Below are 26,122 nucleotides of genomic sequence, written 5' to 3' on the forward strand. Positions count from 1 at the left end.
TAATCGATGATAAAAACATTCCTTATATGATTTTTTTTAATAATCAAATTTTATATAATATGTTTTATTATTTACCTATACTTAATACATAAAGATATATTTATCGATGAATTTGTTTTAATTTAATTCTAAAATATATATCTTTTTTTTCATTTTTCTCTCCAAACAAAACGAGATGAAAGTAAAGTATAAACTTATAAATATGGTAGATATAGAATAATAAATTTTAAATTATATAATCTAAATTTGTATAAAAACAAATGAGGTGACACACGTCACCTTATGCTTCACTTTAAACACAAATTTTGTATCAAAGTTCTTTTATTATTGAGTATTAAAGGTTACTATAGAAAGTGTCTATATTCATTTATATTTTGTCATATCTTACAAATAAAAATCTTTTTTCTTCTGATTTGATAAATTTTAATTTGGCCATGTTCTCTTCCATTATAACATTATACAGATATTCAAATACAAACACTTTGAAAGCAAAAATGCAGTGTCTTATTGCATTAGCGACAGGAACACTGACAAAACTTGGAGAATCCTTAGTTGCACCAATTGGAAATCAATTTGGATATCTAGTTCACTATAAGAAAAATATAAAAGATCTTAAAAGAGAACTCAAAACATTGGAAGGTAGAAAGCAAGGAGTGCAAGGTGTGGTTGATGAAGATAGAAGAAATGGACGTCAAATTGTATCAATTGTACAAGATTGGCTCTTCAAAGTGGAAAGAATAATAGATGAAATAGAAAAAATTAATGATTTTCAAGTAGAAAACAATGAATGTCTTGATATATGGTCTCCAAATTTGGTGTCAAGGTATTCATTAAGTAAGAAAGCAAAAATATTGATAATGAGTGTTACAAAATTAAATGAAGAGAAATTTGACATCATATCATACTCTCTACCAACACCAAAACTTGGATCCACCTTCTCAAATGTTATCAAAAGTTTTCCAAGCAGAAAATCAATTATTACAGAGGTTTTGGAGACATTGAAAGATGAAGATTTTAAAATCTTAAGTATATGTGGAATGGGTGGTGTGGGAAAGACAACACTTGTGAAAGAAGTAATTAAAATTTTAGAAGTATGCAAGCTATTTGATGAAGTTGTAATGGTAGTGGTTTCTCAAAATCTTGATTATGTGAAAATTCAAGGTCAAATTGCGGATGCTTTAGGCTTAAGATTTGAAAAGGAGACTATTCAAGGGAAAGCATGTCAACTACATGAAAGATTGAAAGGTGTTGATAATATTTTAATAGTTCTTGATGATGTTTGGGTAAACTTTGATTTTGAGTCTATTGGAATTCCTTCCAATGAACATCATAAGAATTGTAAAATTTTGTTTACATCAAGAAATGAAGATGTTTGTTATAAGATGGGAAGTCAAAAGAATTTCACGGTTTCTATTTTGTCTCCAAATGAAAGTTGGGACCTTTTTCATGATATAGTTAGTAGAAATCTTTCAACCAAGCTTGATATTCTTCACATAGCAAAAGAGGTTTCAAATGAATGTGGGGGGTTGCCAATTGCCATTGTTACAATGGCAAAAGCATTAGCAAATAAAGAAAAACATGTATGGGAAGATGCATTAGATCAATTAAAAAGATCTTCCATCCCTTTCCTTTTAGAAATGCAAGCTTGTGTATATTCAAGCATCAAGCTAAGTTACAATTTTTTAGATAGTGCAGAAGAAAAATATGTTCTTTTCCTTTGTTGCTTATTTCCAGAAGATTTTGACATTCCTATAGAGGTTCTACTCCGGCATGGAATGGGTTTGCAATTGTTTAATAATATTAATGCATTGTGGAAAGTTAGAAATAGAGTGCACACCATTGTTGATAAACTTAAGAGGCGTTTCATGTTGTTAGATGGTAATGTGGAAGAGTGTGTCAAAATGCATGATGTTATACGCGATGTTATCATATCAGTTGTATCTACAGAAGAATATGATTTTATGATACAATGTGATGGATATCAAATGGAACAATCTAAAAGAGAAACATGTTATCATAGCAGTGCGATTTCACTTATCTCCAAAGAAGCAAAAGAACATCCTAAAGTGTTAAATTGTCCAAAGCTTAAGCTTTTGCAAATAGCATCAAAGAAGAAGGGTTTGGTTCCCGATAATTTCTTCCAATGTGTGAATAAGCTTATGGTGCTTAGTCTACAAAATGTGCACATTCATTCAACGGCTTTAGTATTTGAAGCTTTAGACAACATCCACACTCTACTACTAGAAGATTGTCTTGTAAGTGACATATCTATAATTGGTAAGAAACTCAAAAGGCTTGAGATTCTTAGTTTTTCTAACTCAAATATCAAAGAATTGCCAGAAGAAATTGGACAACTAAGTTCACTAAGGTTATTAGATTTGACTGAATGCAATGATCTCATTCAAATATCTACTAATGTCTTTGCAAGCTTATCTAAACTAGAAGAGCTCTATATTAGAGTGCGAAGTCTTTCTTATAAGGAAACTAATCACATTCTTTTTGAGTTACAATCTTTATCTCATCATCTGAAGGTCATAGAGATTATAATTTTGACAAATGAAGATTTACCCATAGATTTGTTCTTCAAAAGTATTGAGAGATTTTGGGTTTATTTGGGAGATTCTTCTACTCTTTCTCATGGCATTGTTCGAAAAGGATACTTGCATCCAAATATTTTGAAGTTGAATAATGTATATTACAAATATATCAAGAGGAGTGTGACAGTTCAACAATTACTTGAAAAGGTTGAAATTCTTAATTTGGTTGCTATAAAAAACATGAAAAGTGTCATATTGGAGTTAAATGACAGGGGTTTTCCATTTTTGAAACATCTAAGTATTGAGTTTTGCAACAACCTTGAATATATTGTAGATGTAGTTGATGGTTTTATCTTTCCTCAACTTATATCAATTTCTTTAAGTAATTTAGATGATTTAAAAGGGATATTCAATGTGTCTAGTTACATGAGTCAAACAAGTGACTTTGCAAAGGTTAAATCCATCACTTCATCTCAATGCCTTGGAACCCTTACAAACCTTAAAATAGAATATTGTAACAAGTTGAAGACGGTCTTCACATTGTTTCCAAGAACAATTAGTTTGGCTACACTTCAATGTTTGCATGTGGTTGAAAGCTATGGAATAGAATGCATCATCTCAAGTAACAATAAGTATGACGAGAAGTCATTGATTGAGTTTTCCAATTTAGTAGAATTGAAGTTGCAAGAATTGCCAAACTTGATTGGATATACAAATGTTATTCGTGAGCATTGTTCCTCGACAATCCAAGTAAGTTTGATATTCTTTCTCTCTCTCTTTATATATACATGTGTATACCATACATTTATGTTAAATTTCATATCACCCTTTTTAGTGAGTGTTTGAATGATATTAATGGTAGATATAATTATTTTAAAGATAATTATTATAAACATTAGAATTTTAAGCAATTTATCAGCAATGAGAATTACTATGTAAATTTCGTAAACTTTCATGTCAACGTTTTATATCTTATAAAAATCTTAATATTCTATGTTTCTCATTATTTTAGAATGCTTTTTATAAATCATTTTAAATAATATATAACTTATTTTATTAATATACAAAAATAATGATAAATAAGGAAGTTTACATATAAACTTCTAACATTGTTTAACTTTATTGAAAAAAAAAACATTGTTTGCTTGTAAATCATGACAAGATGGATTGTTTAAATCCTAGTCTTAGCTTAAGTTGATACTTCTTTGATGAATTTCTATTTAGTTCCCAAGATGGATTTTATTATAACAACACAAACATTAAAGGTGAAATAAAAACAATAATCAATAAAATTAATAAATATTAAGATAACAATTACATGATAATATGTCCAGTTAAATCTCAATGAAAGGAAAGTTTTAGCTACTCATATTCACATAGGAAGAATGCTTAAAAGAAGAAGAGTTTTTATTATCTCCAGTGTTTAAGTGTCTAAGTTTATGAAAATGAGGTTTCAAAGTTTTCCTTCTAAGTTTATGAAAATAAGGTTTCAAAGTTTTCTTTTTATAAGGATCGAGTCTTTTCCATAGTGGACTTTAGATAAGTTTTAAAGAAATGTACTTTTTAAGTACACATAAAACTTATTCTTTTACTCTTTAATTTTGGTTTAAGATGCTAAAAAGCTAAGTAGCTTAATGACAAAACACATCATTCTTTCCTTTATGACCTTACATAAGTTAACCAAAATTATGTAGCTTAAGTTTTCAAATTTTGATTAATTCTTTTTTTTAGGTCCTTTCTTATGCTACATATAAATATGTAGCTTAAGTTTATGAGAGTCATGTATGTATAAGAAGATACAAGCATATGAATCACGAATCTAACGAAAGTTAGAATCTCATTTTTTTTTTCTTAAATCATGAATCAATTCATGAAAAACTTGAATCAAATGATATCACAAAAAGAATAAGAAAACATATTAAACTATAAAAAGTTTAACTTAAATCCAATTCAACCAAACAAAGGATAAGAATTTAGAAAATTGACATTCTCACAAGTTTCTAAAATGTCTCAAATTTTCATATTGAAAAGTTAAACACAAGGAGAGGATATTTATGTTAGTAGGAGTAACCATCCAAAGTTCTTTATTCAATTTACAATAAAATGAATTATAAATCAAATGCAAATCTAATTCTAGGAACTTCTAAGGGTTAGCCAAAAGTTGCAAAAGAAAAAAGAAGGAAAGTTCAAATTTTTTTTTTTTAAATCTAGATGAATGACCAAGATTATTCTCATTTTTTTCCAATGTTTGTGTCACACTTTTTATGCTTTTTCATTTCAATATGAAAGGCTTTATTGATTTTGAATTAGAATTTGAATCTAACTTTTCTTCTTGTTGGCAAGTAAAACTTGCTTATGTTTGTACTCCTCAACACAAAAATTCTACAATGAATTTTAGTTCCAAATGATTGTGTAAGTATCACCTAAATACAAACATTATTTAACTAATTATTCAAAGAAATAAATACTATGATTTATAAGTCTATGAAATAAAATGTAAATAAAATAATAAACTAATTTTATGAGTAAAAATATTTTCTTTTATAATACTCTTTGTTAGACTTTGCTTAAAAATATATATTATTTCTCTTTTTCTTCTCTCTTTTTTATGCACTCATCGTAATGCTCATAACTTATTTTATGTTTTTCTCTAGAACCTCATTCAAGCTACCCATAATTTAGGGGTGTCAAAGTGATCTCACCACGACTTTGATTAAAATAAGTGATCTCAACCCTACTCACTTTATAGTGAGTTGTTTGTATTCCAAAGCAATCAATTTTTTCAGCAAGTAATTGGGTAGTTTGTAGTAAACAAGTGTGGTATCCACAAGAATTTGGTAAAAAATACATTGTTCTAAATTAGCTTGACCTTGAATAAAATAGTAAAGAGGTGCATAGAGAGTATGGAAACAAAATTCATGTACTAAAATAGAGCTATTTTATCTATAAAATGCGTTGTAAAACAGTTTGTAATTGAAATCGATTGACTTTAAGATGATAAAGTCGTGTTGAAACTAGATTTCACCACATTGTCCCTCTCTTGTAAAGGTTCAATTATTAATTATAAAGATGCACTTAATCATGTTTTGGGAGTTCTCTTTGAATGTAACTCTAGGTTCGTCTCTGGAACCTAGAGCCTAGATCACAAAATTTCAGTATGATTTTTCAGTGATTGCTTGAATGGATCACTTGCATTAAGACCAGGATTTTATAACCAACTAGAGCTTTAGATCTATTTTTAGCATCTAAAAGAAAGAAGAGAATTAGTTAAACCATAACTTGGAACTAGTTCTTACTCAATCCCAAGCCAGTGAAATAAGATGAGTGATCAGTTCATCCAACACCAAGCATAAACCAATTCAAACATGTAATTAAAAGCATACTTTCTTAAATAAAACAATGCTAACTACAAGAGAGTTTCAAATAGTTACATCTTTCCTTCAACACTTTAGGAGATTTAGATCCTCATAATGGATGAAAAGAATACAATCCAAGGAAGATTCATCATCTCCTAAACCTCTAAAAGTATTCTTTAAAGTATAAAGAAGAGTGTTTGAGAAACTTTCTAAAAAGTTTCTCTCTAAGTTTTATTCATAAGTCTCTTAAAATAAAGGAGCAACTTTGTTTTTATAAACTTTCCAAGGCGTGACTTCAGTGGTGAAAGAATGGCTCCAACTGTAGAGGTTTCCTACCAAGTAGGTTTCCTTTGTAATCAAGCCTCATGCTTTTAGTGTTGTAGCCCCTGAGATAACTTCTTTGAGAAGGAGTCTTCATGGCTTAGCCTCAGGTCCAGTGCTTAAGGTTTCCCTCCAAGGTGAGTTTGCTCGAATGGATCAAGCCTCAAGATTTTCAATCGTGCCAAAGTTAGTTTTGCCTAGAATTTCCTATATTTCCTCCATTTTCCTTATTTTTCTCCTTTAACTCTCTATAATCGTTAAAATTTGTAAAACAAGTCAAATTGGGATGATTTCTACATATATTTAACAAAATCAAAACAAGATAAGTGTCAAATTAATATCAAAATTAACTTATATTGGAAATTTATCATGAGCCAAAATATTTTACAATTCAACTCAATCCACCATGGGTTGTTGGATTAAGTGGGTTGACTACCCATCGTGACACAGATGAACCAAGTAACACAACAGGAAATGTTAAAGCATAGTGTAGTAGTAAGTGAAAAAGAAAAGGAAATATAGAGTTACGAAGGGGGAACATGGAGGAGGGTGTGGAGGAACGCAAAGGAGTGGCGAAGAACTGAATAAAAGATGATGGAGATGTAATAAGATAGACTCAAAGTCTAGATCTCGATACCAAAAACAAGTCTCCATATAATCACTTATGACAAGACCAAAAACTACTCACCAAGGAGGTTAGAGAAAGAGCAAGAGAAACAAGTGCAGAGGGAGGCATATGATGAAGCGAAGATCATGGAAGGATCAGTCTTGAGACAGTGATGATCATGGAGTCAGAGAATGAATGAGTCGTGGCTAGCCTCTAGAAGCTAAGATGGGATAAAATTGGAGGGAACAATATTGTGTGAGAGAAGAATTAGTCTTCTTAGAATTCTTATGGAGTCAACAATGTAGTTGTCATTATGGAAGATGTGAAACAAAGAAATGGTAAAGAAATGTAAAGAAAGAAAAAAAAACTTAAGATTTCTTTTCAGGGTAAAAAAATTATTAAATTTATTTTAAAATATAAGTGAGTTAAATGTAAGTCATTTTAACCTAATTCAAATTTGTATAACTTATGAATTAAGTAAGACTTGTTTTGGCTCGTAAGGAATAAAAAAAATCAATTTTGACCTAACCATCTTAATGTTCGTAAAAGCTCTAACTTCCTTCTAAACATTACCATCAAAAACTAACCAAGAATAAATATGCATGATATATTAAAAATTAAGAATGAACTTTAATATATAAATATAACCAAAACTAAATGAAAAGTAATTACAATTAAAATTAAAAAATAGTTCAAATGATTATATTAATGTAATAAAAAAACGCATAGATACCAATTATGAAACCAATACACCATAACTTATTATTGTTCATTATTATTTTTTGATATTTTCTCACCATATTTTGACAAAACATCTTATTTACTAATTCCACTAATATTACACTATTTATTTTAAAACAAAACCCTTTTATTCTAGCTCCATTCCTTAAGATGATCCTAGCTACCAAAAAGTATAGACTGGATGTCTAAGTTATTAATACCAATTTCCTTTCCTACGTGAATATTGTGAAATGTATTATTAGTATATATCTCATTTTCCATAAAAAAAAGCATAATTAGTTGGTCTATGAGCAGTAATCCACTCGTTGATTGAAAAAACAAATCTTGAATCACAAATAATGTCATTAAATATAATCACTTCTTAAACCATTTAATAATTATAGGTATTTGGAATAAATGTTAAAGTTTTTACAATATTAATCAAAATTTACCTATTTAGAATTAGTTTTATTGATCTTGATGAATTACGTAATTTGTAATTATATATAGGACCAGAGGTTGTAACTGCCAGAATATAACTTTATTTTCAAAAAAAATGTATTAAAATATTTAAACATATATCTTTTATATTAATTGCATGGTTTAATGATTAATTTTATCAAGGCTTGGTAAAATTTTCGAATCATATGCTGTTTTAATAACTGCATATATAATTAATTCAAAATCATCTCAATTAACTAAAGGAAATAAGAACAGTACACAAAGATTGAAATAAGAAGAGATTAAATATGGTTATTTTTGGAGTTAATAAAATGATCAAGAAACTAAATAAATTTTAGATTAAGTCATGGTTATTAAATTTATAAAATTTATTGAAATAGTTAATCTACTCTACATATATTAGAAATATTAGTATAATTTAAAAGTAAAATAAAATAAAACCTGCTGTTACTAATATTTTTATGTAATATTAATTTTAAAGATAAATATTATTTATAGATAAATGATATTTTACATTTATTTTATTTTAATCAAATTAATTAGAATTGACTCTTAAATGTTTTTGTTGTATCTATAAATACCGCTTAGTTGAAAGGAAAAAAGACATAACAAAAATCACAATTGGTACAAAAGTATTTGTCGTTTTCTTTTTATTATTTTTTAAAATATTAGTGTTCATAATAAGAATAATGTTTTGGTAAAAATTAAATTAGTATTTCATCAACTACCAAAAATGATTAATCAGTCGTTATTATATATTTTGAAAAACAAGGAATTTATGCAAACTATGTATTTTGTAATCTTCAGAAGTCTAATTCAATTATTTGTGTGCAGATTCATGAATCCAGTGAACAATTAATTGAAGATGGTCAATTGCTTAGTTCAAAATGTGTTGATCAAATTATGCCAATTGCTTCTCTTTTCGAATCTAACTGTATGCAACTGTTCCCGAAGTTGGAAAAACTCTTCTTACATGCATGTTCTTCGCTAGATATGGTGTTTGATCTGCAAAAATCACAATTTCATGGTGAATCAATGGCTTTCTTATTTCCTCAGTTGAAAGAAATAGAGATATCTTGGCTCAGTAAGTTAAGACACATTTGGGGTAATGTTCCAAGCTACATTCAAGGCTTTCAGAATGTGAAATCAATCAAAGTGAAAAAATGTGATTCCTTAGGGTTTCTTCTAACTCCCAACATTGCAAGGGCACTTACTCAGCTTCAAAAAATGGTCATACACAGCTGCCATTCCATGGAGAAAATTGTTGGAAAAGAAGAAAACCTAAATGGTGATGATGAAGAAAAGAATGTGGAAACCCTTGTGTTTGGTCAATTAGAATCTCTAACACTTATTGATCTTCCAAACCTTATGAGTATTATTTCAGATTCCTATGAAGTAATGTGGCCATCTTTGAGATTTGTATGCATTGATGGATGCCCTCAGCTTGTGACATCTTCCATGTTTACTCAAACTGTGGCAAGGCAAGAGAATTTCAATGGCTCATCAAGTTGTTCAACAAGATGTGATGTTGCAAATGGTACTTTTAAAGAGGATTCACCAAAGTTTCTTCAGTGTTGCCTTGGCTGCACCCCACATGTATTTTCCAACTTGAAGTTTAAGGTAAGTAATTTTTACCTTTTTAATTCCTTACCCACACAATTTTTACTTTCTTAAGCCTGCAATGAATAAGCTAACCATCATTTTTCATTGCAGGCTTCATCAACAGAGAAAGTCCCTTCTGTCAGCAATACATATTCCAAAGCAGAAACAGTATCCTCCATTCCAATTTTGGAACAAATGCAAGTAAAAGGATGGGATTCACTAGAAGTCATGTTCCTTCTCAAACAAAACCAACTTTCTGATGCCTCTAATACCAATTGTTTAGTGAAGTTGATACTTGCACAAACACCTAAAAGTTCTGTAGAAATCACTGCATTCAACAACCTCACTGTCTTAACTATAGATTCTTGTCACAAGTTGAGATATCTGTTCTCATATTCCATAGCAAAGCTCCTAGTGAAATTGCAAGAGGTAAAAATGTCAAACTGTAAGGTCATAAAGCAACTAGTCCAAAGAGATGGAGAAGACAGTTTAACTCTATTTCTTCCTCAATCAAGTTCTGTCAAAGTATTTGAAAATTCTTCATCTAGTGACCATGCTACCTCTTCCCAAGAGGCATGTGCCTTAGAGTGGTCATCTTTGAAGAGAATCAGCATATCTCACTGTGGAGTTCTAGAAGTTGTTGTTGGTGAAATAGGGGAGAAAATAGATACCATAATTGCTTCATTTGCTCAACTGCAATCTCTTACACTGAGCCATCTACCAAATGCTGTAAGCTTTTGTCTGAGACATTGTACATCAGAATCACCATCCATTGAGAACATCCATGGTAGTGGCTATCAAAACCATGAGGTATGTAATATATTGCTGACAATTGCCAAGTTTTGCTCATAAAATTATTGTCAGAGTAACAATTATGCATAGCTCAAAAGGTTGAGTTCATTTGAGTTTATGTAGAAAAACTTTAAAATATCAGTTGTTTGTAATGGTAAATCTTTTTTAATTTAAACTACAAAAAATATTAAAAAATTAATGTAATAAATACTAAAAATAATGTAAAAATCAAAATAAATATATTTCTTCTGTAAAATTAAAAAATAAGTAATAATGAGTAAAACAATTAAAAATATTTAAAAACATATTAAAATATATAAAATAGTAATGAAATAAAACTAAGTAAGTTACAAATTTAAAAAAGTAATTAAAGTCGTTTATTTAAGTTATAACTCATAAAATAATTTTACAAATACTTTTATACACCTCAGACTGTTTATAAACTATTAGCAAATATATTTTTATACATTTATAGATATGAGTTTATTCTGTTAGATTTGCATTTAATTGAATATTTTATATTTTATTATTGTGATATAAAATAATATTTCTTTTTAACTGCGTAGATAGATATGGTTATATATCTAAGTAATATAAGGATAGACAATAAAGTTATCTGAATTCAGAGATATCATCCTTTTTTATATATTTTAAACATGAAAATAGATATATGTGGTACTCATTTCAACCAAGAAGCAGTGTGCTTGAAGCAAAAAGTATGAGATTTTTGGATTTTGAGTTCACTTTTTATCCTTTTGCAGGCAACAAGTAATGAAGAAATGAGAATCATGAGAGTTGATCCACTGATAAATGGCTTTATTTTTCCTAATCTAACATATCTGGCAATAACTAGCTGCAACAAAGTTAGAAATTTGTTCTCTCCTTCAACATCAACTAGCTTTGTGCGTTTGGTAGAGCTAGATATATCTGGTTGTAGGGAGATAGAGGAAATAGTGTCTGCAGAAGAAACACAAGGGAATGTGATTAAGATAGTGTTCCACAGCTTGCAACGTCTGAAACTTGAAAACCTACCAAAACTCAAGGCCTTCTGTCAGAGTTCCTATGGCTTTGATTTTCCATCATTGCATCAAGTATTGATCAAAAATTGCCACATGATGCAGACATTCTCTCATGACCCTTTATACACTCCAAAGTTGGAAACAGTCACCATGGAAATTGGAAGTATAACCAAGAACATGTGGATGGGAGATTTGAATGCTACTGTACCACTTTGCAAAGGACTTGTCAGTAACATTCTCATTCCCTATCTCTTTTTTTTTCTTTTTTCTATTTATCTTTTTACTTAATGTGATCTTTCTGTTATATCAGTTTTAATGTCATTCCTCCATTATATCAGTTCATCATCTTTTAACAATGATTAAATTGGATAATTGTCTTTTGAAGCCATGGCCTATTGTTTCATTTACTGATGAATATGATTTTCAGTTGGCTTTTCAAACATCAGAGACACTTGGATGGATCAAGCAGGATACATGCATACAAAGATACTTCACCCATGAAAAACACTTGACAGTTGAAAGTTTTCAAAGGCTGCTAAAACTAGTTCCCTCCAACGTAATACACATATTTCAAAATCTAAAGGAACTCACTATAAAAAATTGTGGTTCACTGGTTGAGATCTTTGAATCACATGGTGTGGATGCAAAGCAAATGCATGCCATGGTACATTACAAGCTAGAAGCATTGAATTTGTATTGTCTACCAAAACTGATCAACCTGTGGAAAAATTATGATGGAGTTTTGGGATTCCAGAAGCTAAGAATACTAAATGTGCAACACTGTGGCAACTTGTGTAATTTGTTCCCTCCATCGATAGCCAGAAGTCTAGTACAACTCAGGCACCTACGAGTTCATAGTTGCCACATGATGGAGGAAATAACTACCAAGGAAGATGAGGAATCAGAAGGATCAAATAATGCTATGATTGTATTTCCACTTTTGAACAAGCTGGAGCTTCGTTATGTTCCCAACCTCAAATGTTTCTCCTCGGGAAATTTCAATATTGATCTTCCCTCATGTGAAGAAATGATAATTGAAAAATGTCCCAAGATGACTACCTTCTGCTATGGATCAGTAACCGCAGCAAAGCTTCCCCATATATATAAAGGTTCATATGAGTATGTTGACATAATGGGAGACCTTAATATGACCATCTATCATGCTAATGAGAGTTTGAAGGTACATACATTGTCCATATGTAATCACAACAATTGATGTGATTACTAATATAAAAGCATAATGACATGATAAGAATTTTGCTTTTCTTTCAGAACTACTAAGATTTATCAAATGTAGCATTACTTGAGTCTCTATTGACATGCATAAATATTGCAGGTTGCACAGCAAACATCGGAGACAATCTCATGCATTGAGCATGGTCAACAGCTGCAGCCTTACTTAAGAAGTGATACAGAATTGGTTGTTCAAGGTAGTGAAAATCTGTTGTATTGTATTCCATCCAACATGCTGCATAGGTTCCAGCATCTAAAACAACTCAAGTTGCATGATTGTGGTTCACTGGTCGAGATATTTGAATCAGAGGAAGTGGATGGAAATGAAGATGAAGGGGGTACCACAACACCATACAATTTTGATCTGCAGGAACTGCATCTGTATGATCTTCCTAAACTGATGCACATATGGAAATATGATGGTCGAATCTTGAGCTTTATGAACCTTAAAAAGCTAAAGATTCAGCATTGTCATAGTTTGAAAAATGTGCTTTCTCCTGAGATGGCCATAAGCCTTTCACAACTCCAAGAGCTTTCAGTACATGAATGTGAGTTGATGGAAGAGATCATCACTAGAGATGAGAAACTATCAGAAGAACCAAACAAGGTTAAGATTATATTCCAGGCATTGCAATGGCTAACCCTTTACCGGCTTCCAAGCCTTAGATGTTTCTGTTCAAGCACTTACCATTTTGAGCTGCCATCCTGCCATGACATAACCATTACAGAATGTCCTAAGATGGAGGCTTGCCATGGAAACAAAGGCACCTCAGAACTTCCTTCTGTCTCCTTTAACAATGGTCTCAGGGCAGGAAAGAGATCTAAATAAGAATGGAAATACATTGTCTAAACAATGTAACTTCAAATTCGCTATCTAAATCATGTGTTGTACATTTGGGATTCTTGTACCCTCAACTGAGACTTGTGCATATTACTTATATTACTATAAACTTTTCCAGATTTTGTACCTGTTTCTACTTGAGATACTTTTTGTTATTGTTGACGTTCTACTTAGGATATGATCCCCCTCGCAGAACTACTACATTGGTCAAATATGTCAATATATTGGTTAGTAGGATATAGTTAAACTGTACTTGGTATACACATAACTGGAACTTGTCACAAGGTGCAGTTTTTCATTGGTTTCCGGTTGAACTTATATGAGGTGTGAACACCTAGTTTTGTCTTCTCATAAAAAACTACATCACTTTGGTTTCTAAAAATAAAATAAAAATATATCAATATGTATCAATAAGTTCTAAAAACAAAATAATATAATTAAATTACATAAAATATAATAATTAAAAGTACATACAAAATAAAGTAGCAGGTAGAGATTGGTTTCTGAGATCTTCATCAAAGAGATACGCCAAGCAGCCATTGCAGGAATCAGGGTCATCATCAAAGCTTGTAGGCCATATATCATATGTTCAAATAAACTTAAATTTTAAAGATTTATTAATAATTTTAGTTAAATCTTATTTTATTAAATTGGGTCTAATAATATTTAGTTTGATTTTAATAGAAATAAAATAAGGATACATAATTTTGATTTTCCATTATTTAAGAATAGTATTATTTTATTTTATTGATATAAGATAACAATAGATTAAGTAGTTTTTATTTTAAGTTAGTTATTATTTTATTGTCAGTTTTTATTATTTGTATTTGGCCTAAGGTCTTATTTACATTTGGTCCAAGGCCTTATTTGCATCTATTTAAAGGTTGTAAGGTTCAATGAAAAAAACAATAGTGAATTGAAAAGTCTAATTATTTGTGTGGATCATGTTTTTTTAACAAAGTGGTATCAAAGCTTTATGCTCTGAGTAACGAGAGAGAAAAGAGAGAGAGAGAGAGAGGAGAGAGAGGAAAGTCAAACATCGTGAGGAAAAAAGTGCGTGTTTGAGTTTTTTTGTAAGAGAGATGGCAAAGGAAGTCAATGGAATGAGTGTGTCACAATTGTCAGAAAAGATCAATTACGACAATTGCTCTTTGCAGATGAAGGTTCTTCTTGGATCCCAAGATATATGGCACATAGTGAAGGACGAGTACAATGAACCCACGGATGATGAGCATTAGACAATGTACTAGACTGTTGCACTAAAAAAGACACGGGTGAAAGATAGATCGACTTCGTACTTTCTATATAATGCAGTGGATGAATCGAGATTCGAGAAAATAGCTAGTGCAAAGTCAGCAAAAGAAGCATGTTAAATTCTGAAGGTGGCATACAAAGGAGATAATCGCGTGAAGCAAGTCTGAGTACAAGCTCTCAGAAGAGAGTTTGAACATATGGAGATGGATGAAAAGGAAGGAGTTGTTAAGTTTATAGTTCGAGTGCAAAAGATGGCCAACCAACTCGGAATGAATGGAGAAGAGGTGCCTCCTAACCGGATTGCGAAAAAGATCTTGAAAAATCTAACGGATGATTTTGAAAGTATCATGGTCACTATTGAAGAGACAAAGGATTTGTCAACTCTCCTATGAAGGAGTTAACTGGGTCATTAAAGGCTCACGAACTGAGTTTGAAATCTACTACCATAAACAAAACATGCTCATAAGTTTGTCAAAATAATAACAAAAAATGTTAAGCCAACAAGTGTAGGTACCTTGCCACCTTACCAACACAAATCTCTCATTAGTGCATACAATTACCACCACTATTGCACCAAGATCCAACACCTTCACACACAATATCCACCACCTCCAGACATAATCACAAGCAAAAGTAATGCAAATGAAGCAACACTATCACAAACCACCACAACAACTCCAACACCTACAAAGACCACCACATATCAAACAAAACCAAATGAAAAACAACTTCACCTCTAGAACCACCAAGTAACCTCCACCACCTCCACTAGTTAAGAACCATGTGTTCCATCACGAGGTCAGCACCACCACACAAACCCAATTTCACAATGTGCACGAGTGTCAGCTCCAGCTTGCCCTTCCACCATGGATCTCCATCAACATAAAAAAGAAGTTTGGAATGGGTTAGAACACCATGAAAACGATTACTGTAAGATCCTTGAAAATATTTGTTAGATACTAGAAAAAAAAAATTAGTGAATAGTAAATTGTGAATAGTAAAAAGTGAATAGTAAAAAAAAAATTATTTTTGGAAAGGATAAGTGTTACACGTAGCTTTGAGATCAGAATTCACCAATTTGCAAATAAAAAATTATTTTTGTAATAGTAAAATGAATAAAAAAATGAATAGTAAAAATGAATAGTAAGAATGAATAGTAAATTTTTTTTACTATAAATAGCCAAGGGGGGGAGGCTGAAAATTTACACCAAAATTCTAGAGAAATTGTGAGAGAAGAGAGTTGGAGTAAATTCTAGTTGAAGAGGGGAAATTCTGGAAGTTTCCGGAGAACGGTTTGAGAAGAAGAAACTAAGTCTGGAATAGAGGTAAGGGGAGCTAACTTTGAGTATTCCTTTTATATTATCTTGAGTCTTGAATATGCTATATTTTGCTTTTGTCTGATCTTAAATCTTGAATATGGAGTATTTTGTTTCTGTATGATCTTGAAATTTAAATAAGAGTATGCTTCTGTGATGATATCCAAGTGTGATAGTTGTAAAATGTGATATTGATTATGTTATGTCATTTGTATGTTATTAGTTGTTTATTTTTTTATTATTTTGGAAGGATTAGAAATTGTCTAACCGGCTCTGCCAGATTCAATTTCTTGTTTCCCCAAACATTTTATTGCTTTCCTTATTTATTTTTATTGTATTTTGGAAGGATTAGAAGTTGTCTAACCGGCTCTGCCAGATTCAACTTCTTGTTTCCCCAAACTATTTATTGCTTTACTTATTTATTTTATTGCATTTTTGGAAGGATTAGAAGTTGTCTAACCGGCTCTGCCAGATTCAACTTCTTGTTTCCCCAGACATGTTAATGTTCGTGTTATTTAATTATATTGTATTTTTGGATGGATTAGAAGTTGTCTAACCGGCTCTGCCAGATTCAACTTCTTGTTTCCCCAGAAATTTTATTGTTTTATCTATTTTTTTTATTGCATCTTTTTGGTATGATGAGAAGTTGTCTAACCGGCTCTGCCAGATTCAACTTCTTGATTCCCCTAAATTTTTATATTAATATTATTTTGATGGTAATGGGAGCTAATTATTTTTGTATGAATTTATTTTATAAAATATTTGCATATGAATGTTGAACTGGTGTGCTCTTGTGAAACTATTTTATGACTTTTATTATATTGGGCATGATAACTGAAACTGTGAAATTGTACATGTTGTGACATGATGAATTTAATCTGTTCTGAATGAGTTTGTTGGCTGAAATTGATCTTGTTGGAAGGTCTGAAGTAAGGGTTCTGAAATAGCTTATATATGGGTATTAAATAGATGTACAGATATTGTTTGAGGTTGCTATGAGAGGAAGTGAACACATTAGAATTTGACATTTCAAATTTAGAGCATAAGAGAACATGATAGATAATTTAAATAAATCAATTATTAATTATTGAGGGCCTTTCTTTGTTGGTAGGATAGAGGAACCTTAAAAACCTGAGTTGGCACGTCCCTGATCATAGAGCAGCCCTGGCCTGGTCCAGTCAGTTGTGACTAGTCATATGTGCTGGCGTCGAAGGTGAGTTTGATGCGTTCAGACATCTGGGTCCTCTCCGGTGACCAATTGGAATAAAGAAAAATCCATACTAGGATGAAAATAAAATAAAACAAGTTGATTGTAGATGCATAATATTATCATGGTAAAAATTTCATATATATTTTATTACATTGAGCCCAGACTTTAATATGTATTTCCTAAGATATGTTGATATATTTTGGTTGATCCATGATCTTTGTTTGGTGAAAATACGTTGAGTTATACTCGTTATGGGCAAAATGAGTTTATAATATGAAGCATGATATCTGGCAATATGTTTAATTTATTGATACCAAAACGGGTTATTATGAATTCATGATTAAAGAATGAACATGATTGAGTTAGATGGATAAGAGGGTATGAATTGTTGGTTTTATGAAATGTTCGGGTGGATATGAGAAATCATTACTTATGAAATGATGTTACTACCGGGAGTAGTATGTTCGAGTTATACCATGAGAGTTTGGTATGAGCAAAGTAACACATGAGGTTTATGAAAGCAGGAAGAAAGTGGTCTGACCATAAGGCTTTGACATGAACATATGATTCGTAAGTTTTATAAAAGCAGGCAGAGAGGGGTCTGACCATAAGGCTTCAGAAAGTAAGACATAGTATATAAGTGAGGCTTAAGGAAGCAGGCAGAGAGCGGTCTGACCATAAGGCTTCATGAGTAAGCATGGTACACTTGTAAGATTTATGGAAAGGAGAAAGATGATTTTGATAATGATGAATTAATGACATCGGAATAATGATATTTTATCAATTGCAGAAACACATGATTATAATATTTTTATTACAAGTTTAATGATTTTATGATATGGTTGGCTTACCCTTATTTGTTTGTACTATGATCATATAACTCATGTTATATGTGATTAGATAATGTTGCAGATGCGGTTGAAAAAGCTTAGAGATGAGAGAGATGCGGGGAAAAACTTTTAGGGATTTTTTTGTAAAAAGAATAAATTTGTATTGGGAAGATTATGTTGTGTAAAACTTATAAGTTGAAATTTCAATGGTGAAGACTATATTGTTTAAAGTTTGTAAGTTTGGTATTGTACTTTGGAGTAATTAAAATAAAGTTTGATTGTTTATATGAGATATCAAATTAATTTAGTCTCTAACTATCAGTAATACCCTTTAAAATATTAGGGTGTTACAATTACAGCCTCCTGAAATGGGTTACAACACCTCACGAAATCGATTCCAAGTTCCTGGAATCGATTATGTGATGGAATTTGTTACTCTATGGCTAAAATCGGCTACACCTTGTTGGAATCTGTTACGAGCTTTGTTGTAATCAATTCCATTTTTGTGTCTTGTTGCATAGTGGAATCGATTCCACCTAAAGGGGAATCGGTTCCCTCTCCTTCATCTTCAACCACGAGTATGGTTCATCTTCATTTTCACCACCATGGCAACTGTGAATGATAGAATATTGACAGCTTCGCAATACAGCTCGGCATCATATTTCACAACTAGACAACACACCTCTTATCAGTGAACACAGAACTATGAATCCATGAACCACATACACAGATAACTCACCTGAAACAACTTAGAACACAACTTTTTCCACCACAACGAAAGAAAATGAACTTAGCTTCTCCACGTCTCAAAATTTATATACTCACCAACCATGTATACCAACTAACTTTGTCATATTTAATGGCTCGTTGAACACAATCTGGTCAAAAAGATTCAAAACAAAATTGTTTAGTCACTCAAGTCAAGCTGAGAATTTCGTTATGAGACTTATAGCTCTGTGGAAATCTTTACATGACTAAAAGAGTAACTAACCATGCGCATAAACAAACAAAACTGAGGATAAAAATGTATTTTCATAAATAATACTATCAATGAGTGTAGTTGAGAAGATATTCAAAAATTATTTTATCCCACAAAATCTCATCTTCTCTCACTTTCAAATATATGAACATAATTTCACCTTCAAATATGTCTTTGTCAATATTTATAAACAATATTTCACCCAAACAAACACAACATTAATCAAAGGCAACCATCTTAAAACAGACGTAATCAGATGTTAATATCTTCCCTGTGTGCGTAATGGACTTTTGAATCTAAAATTAAGTTTTGCAAACAATTTTCTTTTATTCTAAATGTTTTTTCTGGTTGCAAACTCCATTTACTTTTGTTTTTAAAAAGATGGATCGTGATCCGTTATGACCCTGACTGCAACAATGGGCACAAAAATAAATAATAAAATAGTTCCCCCACCCAACAGGAGCAGTTGCAAGTGGTATGAAACTATACTTGCTTTTTGTAAGGAGTGACTCACTTTCCAGGGAGTAAGGCCCTACTTTATCTTTGTAAGAACTCAAATCTTTGGATCCATTCCTAATGAGTTTTAGAGATAAAGAGCAAAAATGAAGTCCCGCGTTTAACACTGGCGGAACTAAGAGATGGGCAGGCCAAAAATAAAAATATCTTATAACGTGAGACATACCAACTTAGAAGTAAATACAGTACACGGATACAAAACTACATAATTCCAGCTTCACATTGTTTTCAGTGGTATACATAATTTTATAAAAGAATAGTCTCAATTCCCATGAATCGATAAAAATAAGAACGTGAGTAAGGCCTGTATGCATTTCTGAAAACTTACCAACAGGTAGAAACAATGGAAAAATAAAACGTTCATATATTACAATGCTCCAACATCAACAACCAAAAACTTTCACTAAGAATTGCTTCTAGTACAGTGTAAAAACTATCACCCTATAAAAGCCAATTGACAGTAATATTGCCAAGCCATGTGAACAATGGGAACTGAACCAAAGCAATAAAGAGCAAGAGATAGTGGTGTCTGCTTGAGTCATAACTCCTGACCTCAGCAAAAAGAACTCTCTTCATTGTTTTCACCAAGAAGACTCCCATGCATAAACAGGTCCATGGCATCAGAAAGTAGTAGGAGTAGCCCAATATTATTCTGCCAAGAACAGCTAAACATATGCCAGTGAAAGTATACCCAGCATATGCTATAATGTCCAGAAGGGGAGCTTCCCCACTGCCCAATGAAAGTAGTGTCACCTTAAGTAGTGCAGTTTGCATAAACCAACCAAGCAATCCCTTGATAAATAACAAGTTCAAAGCTTCTGGACTAAACCTGTATACAATTACAGCATCTTAATAAGCCACGGTCCATTTCAAACCGGAGGAGGGGATCAAAGAAAAATAACAAAGAGAATATAGTTAGCAATCTTTGTAACATCTAAGAAGCTCAAAAGTTAATCGGCTTATGATAAAGTTCTAACAACTTTCCAGTTAGAAATACAACATAAAAACATTTTTCAAAAAAAAAGTTCATACTCTCATCGTATGGCAATAGCATATAGTTGACAACATTTTATCCATGGTAATTCGACAGTGCATGTATGAACAGGAAAGTGAGGAGCAAAATTTCTAACTAAATTTGAGAAGAACAAGTTGGACAACACACATGTCATTATTATATTATTGGATTAAGGTAGAGGAAGAAGGGGAGTAATTACTTTCCATGAAGACCCAACGAGAGGCCAGCTAGAATGACATAAGTACCAAATGCCATTAATGGAATATATAGGTCTGGTGCATTTATGTCATAAATTGGGGGCTTATAAGAGAGCCTACCCCCGACTGGCTCAGTTATTCTAGTCCAATGACCCTGAGCCAGAAAAGAAGAAATAAGCAGCATGAAGATAAAATAAGAGAACCAAATGAAAATTTAAGGAGAAATGCAGAAAATTGAAACATTAATGCTTACCCTGTGCAGGAATGGTAACAAAACCACCTTCAATTTGTTCTTAACATAATGGTCATTCACTTGGAAGTAGTATTGGGGGTCAGAGAAATACCGACTTATCTGTTATTCAATGTTGAAATATTAATTTAAAGATGAAAATCTTGTATTAACATTGAGAGACTATCCATACTCGAGGCACATATAGATTGTAAATCAAGGTCCACCGAGCTATTTAATGACATTTTTCAGCTACATTAGTGGTATCCCCTCTATAATCAGTCAAGCCTAAATTGATTGATATACAGTCATGAGCAGAGGTAAGTGCCATACCATCTATAAACTAGATTTTAAAATACACCATGGATCATTTCAATTTTCTTCAAATAGAAAACCACAAACACTAAAGTCCAAAGACGTGCACAATAGCTTCTGAGGATGGATAGATCAGTATTGCTAAGATGGTATACAAACAGCTTAGAAAAAAGGGATTGAATTTCTTTTAAGAGGTTACGTCACTTTTTTAATTATGAGACGCATTTTAAGCCAAACAAAGATAGGGGTAAACAAAACAACTTGAACTTCAATGACCACATAAAATTAACAACTACCTCCGAATATACAAAAGACATGTAGGTCTTCCAAAGATTTACGAAATAAATATAGGCCTTCATAAATATGGACATGAACACAATCATTCAATTTATCTTTGGATATCAATTTAGACCCTAAATGGTACTTTTACACTATGAGCTATGAAGAATAAAACAATCACGCATAAAGATTTAGAACAACAACTTCAAGTCTCATGTATCATTGGGCGAAAATTCAACAATGTTATTTGGTCTTACATTGCTTTGGACATACTCTGAGCTTGATCCTAATATCTTCCCTCCATAAGCACCCAATCCGCCTCGAATGAGCCCTGAACCAGCAACATTAAACGCACTTCCGAAAGGATTTGGTGGCAAACTCGCTTGAGGCTGAGGTACCCCAGGTTGGGATCCAATATTATTGTACATTCTCACTGCCACCACAAAAAGAAAACAACCAATCAGAAAAAACTATAATGTGAACATAAAATCAACACCAAGATAACCCAATACACGACTAAGCCAACCCTCTTCTCACGAAAACACATCATTCCGATATGCAACGAGAGATCCATTTCAGAAATAGATTGCCACACCATAATACCATAAAAGACAACAATTAACAAATCACTATCAATAATCAAATAGTTTGAAAGAAGGAGTGTACTAAGCATGAAGGTAGAAAACCCCATTTCAACAAATTCTGTAACTAGAAATTGGCACAGGAAATTCCATTTATTAATGACTATAAACGCTATCACCAATGCAAATGTACGCCAAAACAACAACCGTAGATTCAAAATCCATATTGAAAAAGGGAAATGAAATTCGGAGTGGCGTGCAAATTTGAAAACGACCCAGTAAGCAAGAGAGGGAAAAGCATCAAGCTTTAAACCCCAAGGTGAGAGCAAGGGGCAGGAACGATTATGGGTAGGGAGAAAAATGAACAGAGTTTGAATAGATAGTATAGATTAATATGAAAAAAAAGGTGAAATTAAAAATCTGTGAAGAGGCTTGAAGCAGAAGAAGAAGGAACCTCGGCGAGACGAACCACGGTGTCAAGAACTATGGCTCTGGTGAAGGAAGTGAGTGAGATCTGAGAACAGAGAAAGAATCCACAGCAAAGGCAAAAAAGGTAATTGGGATGAACTTCCTTGTTTCATAAAATGGAAGACATGTTTTTAATTTAAATAAATAATCATGTTTTAATAACAATTTGATCTTTTGCAAAAAGTTCGTTCTGTCAAATTCTTTTTTTTTTTTACAAGAAATATTTCTAAATATTAAACGTGTTTTTTAGTCTCTCACACAGTTGTTTTTCTTATCCTTCAAAAAGAAATGCAAAAATTAGTCACGTAATTATCTTCTAGTTTTTAAGTTGTTTTTTGAAAAATCAATCCTGAAAAAATAACTGTCTGAAATGGGCCACCACTTTTTTTAAGAATTAATTTCTGAAAATTTAAGAAACTAAAATGAAAATATATTTTATGACTAATTTATAAAAAAATGAAAATTTTAAACAAAACACATAAACTGTATGTGTCCATCTAGGGACAGAAATATACAATTTTCATAACACTAAATTTTTAAGGGAAAAATCAATTATATTTGTCTCTTTTCTTTGCAAACTTCATTACAATATTCGGTTTTCACAAGTTTTGTCCTTATTTAAAATTTCTCTTTACACTTCCCCTTTTCCTTATTTTATCACTACTAAAGTCATTAATTTATTTTGCTAATTAATGTTTTATTGTTATATTTGTTCATTACATATTTAACCTTTCAAAATATAATCATTATGCAATTTAACTTTTATTGTTTTAATTTTAAAATAATATTTTTTTTAAGAAGTTAAATCACTTACAACAATATGTAAAATAATATAACCCTCTAAGAAAATTAAACTTTAATAGTTGTTCTTATTAAAAGTGATTATTTTTAAATGTACCTTTCTTTAACTAGAAACAAAAATTCCTAATTTTACCGTATAAAACATAAAAACTTAAGATAATGAATTCTTTATTAAATATTTAATAAAAAACTATATAAAGAAACTTATTTAAATCTGTATACTATATATATATATATATATATATATATATATATATATATATATATTATTATTATTTTTAGAAAAACAATCAAATTAGACAATGAGAAATAAAGTGTACTTCTAAAAAATATTCAAAAAATGTATATTACGTCATTATCCAAGATCTGAGTTTTATGTTTATTTTTTTTTAGTTGTATTCTTTTATAATATGTATTCTTTTTTAAGTATAGAGAAAAATCTTATTATTATCGTGAAGTTCGATTTTAGTATTGAGAAAACATTGGGACAAGAAGATTAATATATTCATCAGTTTTGAAATTTAGGTAAAGTGATTTAATTTTTACTAATAATATTCTTACTTATATTATTTTAGGAACGGTTGTTAAAGGAAAATGTTGTTAAAATAAAAATTTATATTTGAAAAAGTTTACCTATGACTTTATTGGATTTCTAAAAATGTTAAGGAAAAAGTTAAACTTATAAACGTACTATATTTGCATAAAATGAATTAATGTTTACATTTATTCAATAAATTGATTATTTAGATATACGTAAAGGGATTATATATATATATATATATATATATATATATATATATATATATATATATATATAGGTGTTGTAAATACTGTGTGATAAAATTATATATAGGTGTTGTAGATATATATATATATTTATTGTTATACAATTTAACTTTTATACTGTGTGATAAAATTATAGACTTGGCTTTGTTGTAAATATTACATTTTTCACAATTGAAATGTCTCTTTAATGATGTGACTAATAAAAATGTTATTTCAGAATATTTCAAATTTTATTTATACCAAAGTGACTAAGGATACAAATACATTTGTTTTTAAAAGAGAAATTAAAGAGATGTTATAGAACTACTTTATACTTTATGTCATCAAATTCCAAAAGTTTTGATTCCAAAGTTACAAGCAAGGTGTATCTTATAGACAAAGCATCAATAACTACATTAACATTTCCTTGCTTGTGCTTGATCGTTGAAAGAAATTGTTTTAAAATTCTAATTACATCTCCATAATTTATGAAAATAGCCATTTTACTTTTCATAAAGGTAACTTTTGAATTACTGGTTCTGGAAATCTTCGTTGGAACAAGTTTTCTAGAACATATATAATACCTTTAGAATGAGCTTTCTAGAACAAAGTTTCCAAAAAACATTTAGGCCTTGTTCACTTGAGTGGATTTGAGGGAGAGTAATTGAGGGGATTTGAGAAGATTTAAAAATAAATTTTTTTATTGTTTATTTGAGTCAATTTGGAGATAAGTGAGAATGAATTTGGAAATAAAGTTTATAAGAATTAGTGTAGGATTTGATTGACGTGAGAAATTAAAAAAATTTACTTCCAAATCTAATCTCATTTACCTCCAAATTCACTCAAATAATCAATAAAAAAATTTATTTTCAAATCCTCTCAAATCCCCTTAATTACTCTCCCTCAAATCTACTCAAGTGAACAAGGCCTTAATGTTTCATAATGAACGAGTTTTTTCAAAACGAGCTCTCTCTTCTTCTTCCATTATACTAAAGAATGGAGGTGCAATAATAGTGACACAACAAAGATAATAACAATAACAATGGCATGGTGCCATTAAGAAGGGTATTTAATCTTTTTCTCTTTGTATAAGGATGTAGTTAGTAATAACGGAGATTCAGAAAGAAAAAGCCCACTTAGAAATTTACCATAGTCATATATCAGGAACAAACCCAATCCAGGAAAAAATGTGCAAAACGTCTCGACAACTTCTTTTTTGCACTTCTATACATTTCTTCATGCACCCCTCTCTAAATAAACTTCTCATTTTTCCTTTCGGAGCTTTGGGCGTTGCTCCCTCCACCCCCACATGCTTCTCCCTCCACCTCCCCAATTTTATATAATTCCAATTATGTCTTAAAGTTAAATTTTTTTACTTTTTTTATTTTAATATTTTAATTAATTTAAATTTACTTTTTTCTATTTACTACCTACATCTACCAACCTTTCATTTCCATCTCTCACTTCTCACTTCCGTAACCTCTCTCTCACTTCTCACTTCCGTCTCCAACTTCTCCATTTTCTTTCTCCATTTCTTCTTTGTTTTTCGTTTTTGTAGAAGACCGTTTGGTGTGGAGCAAGACTGGTGCGGAGGAATAGCGTGTGCGGAGGAACATCGTGGAGGAGCGAGATCTGCGTCCAGGTTGGTTCTTTCACCGTGCTCTGTTTGTCGATTTTACTGTGCACGAAAGGCTAAAACGGATGTGGGACATTCGTTTGCCTTCGACGGATTTCCGACTTCCGTCGACGGATGTGGGATATCCGTTGAAGGCCAATCGGATATCCCACATCCGTTTCGGCTCTGCTGCATTTTTTTTACTTTTTTAATTGTTTTTAAATTATTATAACTGAAATATATATTTATATATTTGATATAT

The 26,122-nt window shown here is 31.1% G+C and overlaps 2 protein-coding genes across 3 annotated transcripts; one reads left to right on the forward strand and one right to left on the reverse strand.

Annotated features, from left to right (window-relative positions):
* The first annotated feature begins 234 nt into the window (after positions 1–234).
* Positions 235–13,671, forward strand: LOC108345284 (uncharacterized). Its single transcript, XM_017583875.2, has 6 exons — positions 235–3,287; positions 8,838–9,623; positions 9,717–10,415; positions 11,159–11,641; positions 11,844–12,596; positions 12,753–13,671. The coding sequence occupies exons 1-6, from the start codon at positions 435–437 to the stop codon at positions 13,476–13,478; spliced, it is 6,300 nt and encodes a 2,099-aa protein (XP_017439364.2). The 5' UTR covers positions 235–434; the 3' UTR covers positions 13,479–13,671.
* Positions 13,672–19,889: 6,218 nt separating this feature from the next.
* LOC108344693 (uncharacterized) lies at positions 19,890–22,802 on the reverse strand. Of its 2 annotated transcripts, none has more exons than XM_017583148.2 (5): positions 22,666–22,802; positions 21,888–22,063; positions 21,061–21,159; positions 20,810–20,961; positions 19,890–20,424 (listed from the first exon to the last, which is right to left on the reverse strand). In XM_017583148.2, exons 2-5 carry the CDS (start codon positions 22,056–22,058, stop codon positions 20,037–20,039), a joined length of 810 nt encoding a protein of 269 aa, XP_017438637.1. In that variant the 5' UTR covers positions 22,059–22,063; positions 22,666–22,802; the 3' UTR covers positions 19,890–20,036. The 2 variants fall into 2 exon arrangements, with proteins under 2 accessions (XP_017438637.1, XP_017438638.1); XM_017583149.2 differs by having other exon boundaries at positions 22,681–22,792.
* Between the last annotated feature and the right edge of the window lie 3,320 nt (positions 22,803–26,122).

This window comes from Vigna angularis, chromosome 8 (assembly GCF_016808095.1).
Source record: "Vigna angularis cultivar LongXiaoDou No.4 chromosome 8, ASM1680809v1, whole genome shotgun sequence".
NCBI classification, from domain to species: domain Eukaryota; kingdom Viridiplantae; phylum Streptophyta; class Magnoliopsida; order Fabales; family Fabaceae; genus Vigna; species Vigna angularis.